The sequence below is a fragment of the Elephas maximus genome, chromosome 18 (assembly GCF_024166365.1).
Source record: "Elephas maximus indicus isolate mEleMax1 chromosome 18, mEleMax1 primary haplotype, whole genome shotgun sequence".
NCBI lineage: Eukaryota > Metazoa > Chordata > Mammalia > Proboscidea > Elephantidae > Elephas > Elephas maximus.
Genome location: NC_064836.1, coordinates 67,981,289 through 67,988,926, shown reverse-complemented (window position 1 = coordinate 67,988,926; position 7,638 = coordinate 67,981,289). Strand labels below are relative to the sequence as shown.

At 37.2% G+C, this 7,638-nt stretch overlaps 1 protein-coding gene across 1 annotated transcript; it reads right to left on the bottom strand.

Annotated features, from left to right (window-relative positions):
* Positions 1–6,324: 6,324 nt before the first annotated feature.
* Positions 6,325–7,248, bottom strand: LOC126061521 (olfactory receptor 5AC1-like). The gene has a single exon (XM_049858094.1). The coding sequence runs from the start codon at positions 7,246–7,248 to the stop codon at positions 6,325–6,327; it is 924 nt and encodes a 307-aa protein (XP_049714051.1).
* Between the last annotated feature and the right edge of the window lie 390 nt (positions 7,249–7,638).

Here is a 7,638-nt window from a genome sequence, read left to right as displayed (position 1 = left end):
GCTATCCATAATTTGTTATGATCCACACAGTCAAATACCTTTGCATAGTCAATAAAACCCAGGGAAACATCCTTCTGGTATTCTCTGCTTTCAGACAGGATGCATCTAACATCAGCAATGATGTCCCTGGCTCCATGTCCTCTTCTGAATCCAGCCTGAATTTCTGGCAGTTCCCTGTCGATATACCGCTGCAGCCACTTTTGGATGATCTTCAGCAAAATTTTTTTGTGTGTGATATTAATAATATTGTTCAACAATTTCTGCATTCAGTTGGATCACTTTTCTTGGGAATAGGCATAAATACGCATCTCTTCCAGTCGGGTGGCCATGTAGCTGTCTTCCAGTGTAGCTGGAATGCAGAATCCAGGTATGTGACAGGCTGCTTTGTGTTGAGATCTGTACACACCTATCCAAAAACAAACAAACAAACAAACAAAACCACTGCCTTCCAGCCAATTCTGACTCATAGCAACCGTAAAGGACAGAGTAGAACTACGCCTTCTGGTTTCTGAGTTAGTTATCTTGTGCTGCTGTAAGAGAAGTACCATAAGTGGATAGCTTTAACAAATAGAAGTTTACTTTCTTATAGTTAAGGAAGCTAGAAGTATGAATTTGTAGCTTTAGCTTTAGGGGAAGGCTTTCTCTCTCTATCTATTCAGCTCTATGGGAGGGCTTTTTCTCTCTCTATCTCTTCTGCTCCCTGGTAACTTGGGGATCTCCACGGGTCTTGGCAACTACTTTACCCCATCTCTCCTCTGACTGCTTGTTTAATCTCTTTTATATCTCAAAAGAGATTGATTCAAGATACACACTACATAATTCTGCTTCATTAACATAACAGAAAAAATTATTCCCAAATGGAATTATAACCACAGGCATAGTGGTTAGGATTTACAACAGATATTTTTGGGGGGCACAATTCAATCCATAGCATTTCACCCTTTTGCCCCCAAAATTCATATCCTTGCCGAATGCAAAAACACATTCACCCCATCACATTATCCCAAAAGTCTTAAATCAACTCCAACTCTAAAATCTCATCTTCTGAAACATCTAAACCAAGTATGGGTGAGACTTTAGGCTTATTCCATCCTGGGGCAAAAATTATCCTCTTCTGTGAACCTGTAATCTAGACTACAAGTTATCTGTTTCCAAAGTACAATGGTGGGACAAACATAAGGTAGACATTTCCATTACGAATGGGAGAAATTGAGGGAAGGAAAACATAACTTGGAGCAAGCAAATCCAAACTCAGCAGGACAATTTACATTAGCTCTCAAGGATTGAAAACAATCTGTTCTCTGAGACAATCTGAGCAATGGCTCTGACCGCCAGACTCTGGGGATGCTGGCCGTGCCCTCTGCATACTGTGTGGAGGTCCCTCAGTCCTGGGCTTCAGCTCTGCCTTGCAGGCCCACTGGGATGGCAGCTCTGCTTCCCTAGCTTTGGGCAGCCCCATTCTCCTAGTCCATCTGAATGGCAACACCATCCCCTCAGCCATGGCATGCCCTGTTCTGCTGCCCCATGGCAGCCCCGCCCACTCAGCTTTGGTTAGTAACCCTATTCCCCTGAACCAAGTAGGCAAGTATCCAACTCTTTGAAATCTGGGAGTCTGTGGCCCCTCCCTTTGAGATGCGGGAGATCATGGCCCCACCCTTTGAAATCAAGAAGGCCCTTTTTCCTGTGTTCCTTCCAACAGTTCTGCTGATCTCCAAGCTGCTTCAGGGATGATCCCTTTCTTTTCTTGGAGGGCAACAGTAGTAGTTCCTTTGGCCTATTTCCTGCCTGTAGGAATTGCCAAAAGGAATTAAAGACCTAAATAAATAGAGATATATATCATGTTTGTACATTGGAAAGCTTAATATTGTTAAAGATATCACTTCACCCCAGATCTATAGATTCAATGTCATTCCAATCAAACTCAATTTTTGTAGAAATTTTACAGTATATATGTATTTATTTCCATGTGTAAACTCAATATCTATTTCCATACAGGCACAGATAGATATATTAATAAAAAGCTATTTTGCAAGAGCAAAATAAGTTTGGAGGACTTAGACTTATCTTAAGACTTAGAATATAGATAAAATAATCAATATCGTGTGATATTGACCTGTGAATGGACATACAGGTCAATGGATCAGAATAAAGAATCTAGAAAAAGATGCACACTTACATGAGCCATTTAATTTTTTTCAATGGGAGGGAAAAATAGTCTTTTCAACTTTTTAACAAATAGCACTTCAACAACTGGACATGCACATGGGAAAAAAATGAACCTCTACTCTTAACTCACCCCATACACAAAAATTAAATTGAAATGCTTCCTAGAGTTAAACATTTAAACTACAAGTCTAAAACTTCTGGGGGGTTGGTGGGAAACATGAGAAAAATATTGTGACCTTGCAGTTGGCACAGATATCTTACGTGAGACAGTAGATTATGTGTAGGTGCCAAGCATGATAAACTTTCCTTCTAATTGTATTTATCATAATTTGTGCTAAAAAAAAAAAGTTGCCATGGAGTCGATTCTGACTCATGGTGACCTCGGTGTGTCAGAGTAGAACTATACTGCATAACATTTTCAATGGCTGACTTTTCAGAGTAGACTACCAAACCTTTCTTCTAAGAAGCCTTTGCTGCTAACGTTAGGTTAGCAGCAAAACATGTTAAACTTTGTACCTCCCAGGGACTCCATAGTTTGTGTTAGAGGCATTTTATTAAGAGTGATTTTTTTTTTCTACATCCAGTGGAAACCCTGGTGACGTAGTGGTTAAGTGCTACAGCTGCTAACCAAAGGGTCAGGAGTTGGAATATGCCAGGCACTCCTTGAAAACTCTATGGGTGCAGTTCTACTCTGTTCTATAGGGTCACTATGAGTCATAATCAACTCAACAACACTGGGTTTGGTTTTTTTGGTTTCTACATCCAGTATAAGGTACCTGCATTTACATTTCAACTACCTCTGCAGGGATCTTTCTTTCATATATGGTTAGATCAAAGAATTGGGCAGCTAACTTGTTCAGGATGAACTTGCCAGATTCCTGCTTTAACCACTGCAAAAGGAGGTGATGATTATTTGGAATGAGAGCTGTACACCAATGTTCATAGTTGTTATGGGTAATAATTCCTTCCATTGAAATGCATCTGTAATTAATATATTGCTCCTTTGACCATACAGTCAGTACTCAGGCTAATAAGAACTGATTAGGTTTCTGTTATTATTTGCTGGCAAGGTGCCCAAACTGTTAAACAGCACCCTGCCATTTCTATGGACACCTAGCTTTATCTTCCTATCTCTTTGTGAGTGTGTTGACTTCTGGTTGACCAGGTAAACACAATACCTGCCTAAGTTCTTAGCAAAATGTCTCTTGACTCATCTTCTATTTTACTCTTTATCTCATAATTTCTGAATAGGCCTATTTAATGTTTTTATGCCCTGGTGGTGCAGTAGATAAGCACTCGGCTGCTAACCAAAAGGTTGGCGATTAAAACCTGCAAGCTGCTCTGTGGGAGAAGGTTGTGGCAGTTTACTTCTATAAATGTTACAGACTTAGTAACACTATGAGGCAGTTCTACTCTGTCATTTTGGGTCGCTAGGAGTTGGAATCAACTTGAGGGCAATGAGTTTGTTTTGTGGGTTTTTTTTTTGTTTTTTTTTTTTTTTTTTGGTATGTTCTCATAGGGTTTCACTTTTGCTAATGCCATTAATAACAATCAAGAAATGTTTCTAGCCATTTTTGCTCTTTGCCTTTATTAAACCATCTTGCAAAACCCCAGAGTTCTGAAGATGTACCACTTAAGTTTTCCTCCGTAATTTGCCTCAAAAAGCTTCTACTACCTCAAACCAAGGGTGAGTTAGTAGCCCTTTCAACACCAGAGTGTCAAAAGATCCTCCTTACCTACCCTTCTTTGAACCATAAAGTATCTTTGCATATTGTGCCAAGGGTCTGAAAGGCAATGTAATAGGAGTCACTTAATCATAAGACAACAGTAGTAGGTTTCAAGCATGGAATATCAATCAAACTATATGTCACAATAGACTTACGCAGAGCCAAGTTTATTTTTGCTTTAAGAAAGAATGACAAGGCATTATAGAGGTCTTGTATACCCTAACACAGCTTCCAAAGTCCCAATCATGAAATGCAAACTGATACAAGCGCAGATCACATCAGCACAGGGAAGTTGCCTGGTCTCGGGTCTTTCAGCTTAAGTACTTTGGTGTCATCTAGCTCCTAGAGGGAGGTTTGCCTCGCTTCCATTTTTCAGTGCAGCTGCGTTCCATGAACTACAGGCTCTGCATTAAAAAGTCTTGACAACTGGTACAACATACTTAGGGACATCTTGAATCTGCAATCATTCCACACAAACCCCAGCAAGAATTTAATTTATTCTGAATTGATGCATTTCTTCAGTTGGCAGCACAAGATTTTCTAGGTGTCAATTCCTCAGGGATTTCTTAAAATGGAGGAAAAGTCTATACTTTAACAGTTAACCTTTTTTTTACCCAAGATAGCATAATACAAGAGTTTTGATTTTATTAAAAATAACCCCATTGAAATTATGTATTACTTGTGCAATTATAAAGATAATTGAAAAATGTAAAAATATTAACACGTTTTTTTATAGGTACTTCAAATAAAACAGGTGTTATATACATGAAGAAATAAATTTATTTACACTTGCGAAAAGGATAACAACTATATGAGATTATTTTTTAAATAGGTTACAATAAAAGATGCTACTTAGAAAACAAAATGGTTTTAAAAAAATTATGGTGTTTGTAAAATTAGTCACAAGTCTATGAAATTATTGAAAATTTTAAGAAAATAAACATAATCCTGTGGGATATTTTTAAATTTTTTTAATAGAAACTTATTGGAATAAATATTGAGACCCATACAAATTGATCTTTTACTAATAATATGCATATGATAAATAAATTTAAATGATAAAAGGTATTTCTCATATACTTAACTCTTTAAACAAATAATTTTAGGTTATTTGTTGAAGCTATTGACATAACAAAAGCTAATGTGTTTTTAAAATGCCAGATCAATAGGCATATTTTTATCCTTCAACAACTTACACTTAATTCTCACTTTGTATAATTACTTTTCCTAAGTGCATATGCTGAAAAAAACAGTTTGCTAAAGGAATATAATTGAGTTTTACTAAAATATGAATCAAATAAGCTATATGTGTGTAATAATTCTAAAATAAACAGGAATATATATATGATTATGTTCCAGAATTGGAAATAAACTATTAATTGAGGATTCTTGATGCTATATTTCACCCATATTTTTATATACAACACAAGTTTCTTTTCCCTGATCTAAACCTGTTGACCAAACCCTTTGCCATCGAGGGGATTCCAACTCATATCAATCAAATAGGACACAGTAGAACTGCCCCACAGGGTTTTCAAGGAGCACCTAGTGAATTTGAACTTCCAACCTTTTGGTTAGTAGCCCAGCTCCTAACCACTGTGCGACCAGGGTCACTGATCTAGGCTCCTTTTTTTTCCTGCTTTTTCAGCTCCTACTAGAGCTGATAGGAACAATAAAGCAATCATAAGGCCAATCTAGGAAAATCCTCTTCATTATATGCAAACATATCCTGAGATATTCCTAAATTTGATAGCCACAGAATATCCTGATAAAATTAGGACAAGAAGCTGTAAATATGAGCTGTGGCTGATTCTGAAGCTCCATTCTTTAATCACGCCAGTTTCCATTTTCTTCCTAAGATTCACACATTTTTAAAAATATTTTTATTTTTTCCTCTACTTTTATCACTAAATAGTACATTTATTCTCAGAAATATATTTTGCAAAGAAGCAGAGTTTTATTTTTATAACTTTACCAGAGTATGGAGCAGTTCTACTCTGCACGTATCCGGTTCCAATGAGTCGAAAATGAGTTGACAGTGATTAACAACAACGTCTGCGACTAGTACAAAATGACTAAGTCTTATCAACGAGCAAGTCCAGAGTGGTGTTTTCAGATCACTCATGAGTTAAGTGACACACCCTATATGCCAGCCTCAATTAGAGTCATTTCTTAGTAAATTTGTCAATTACTACTTCTATTTTGGAATTTCTTGGTAGATATCTCATTTGCAAAGCTAAACTCTCAAAGAAAAAATGGATAAAAATGTTTCCAATTAAATTAGTTGTGGGTGATGCTGCTACCAAACTTAAACTGGACCCAAATCCAAGTAAACAGTGTAAGAAGCTGGGTTCCTTCCCGCAGAGATCTGTCGAGAAGGCAGAGCATTCTTCCAAACGGTAAAGGAAAAAGTTTGAAAACTGCCTATTATTTATTTCTTCATTATTCTTCTCAAGGTACCAGAAACCTCTTTGTTTCTCAGGCTGTAAATAAAAGGATTTAGTAGGGGAATTATTGTTGTGTAAAATAAAGAATACATTTTGTCTTGATTTTCAGCTGGGCCAGACCCAGGATGCACATACATGAAGAAGAGAGTGCCATAGAACAAAGAGACAGAGAGCAGATGGGCACTGCACGTGGAGAAGGCTTTGCTTCTGCATTTTTCAGGCTTCTTGTTCAGGATGGCAAAGAGGACACAGGTATAAGAAATTATGATGGTCATAAAAGTTAAGACTTGGATAAAGGCTGAAGAAATTAAAACCAGGATTACATTAACTGTAGGATCAGTGCAAGAGATTTTGAACAGTTGTAAAATTTCACAGTAGAAATCCTGTATTATATTGAATCTGCAGAAAGTTAATCTAAATAACAAAGTCACATGAACCACGGAATGCACAAAACCAATAGCATATGAAACACCTATCAGCTGAGTACAGAGGCTATTGGACATCACCACCGGATAAAGCAATGGGTTGCATATGGCGACATAGCGGTCATAGGCCATCACTACCAGGAGGAAACATTCTGCGGTTGCACTGGAAGCAAAAAAATAAAATTGGGCCATACAGTCAGAAATGGAAATCACGTGATTCTTGGATAAAAAATTCATAAGCATCTTAGGAGTCACACTGGATGAAGTACAAGCATCAGCAAAGGCTAAACTGCCAAGGAATAAGTACATGGGAGTGTGAAGATGGGGGTCCTTGCAGATGAGGCCAATCAGTCCAAGGTTTCCCACCATGGTGGTGAGGTAGATCACCAAGAACCCCAGGAACAGGGGGACCTGCAGCTCTGGATGACCTGTAAGCCCCATGAGCACAAACTCTGCCAACAGGGTCTCATTTTCTTCTGCCATATCCACCTGGCCCAATCACTGAAATAAAAGAATAAGTACAGAAAACGGTCACAAAAGAATCATAAAAAATGGTGGCTTTTTTGTGACTTAAGTATTTCTAATATATTTCTCATCTCATTAATTAGTTCTTAATTTTTTATTTCACTCCTCTGCTTTTACATATATGCAAAAATTCTCCATAATAAAAAGGTTTTGAACACAATTTGCCCATGGTGCCACATAAATTTAATGCAAGTAATTTTCAATTTAGTATAGTATTTTAGAACAACATGACCTTATCTTAAAATTCACATGAAAAAAAAAAATAATGTTTGAAAAGACCAAAAAAAATGTAAATAGTAAGAATAGTCAAGAGTACCTTAACTGATATTGGAGTATAATATCAAGGAG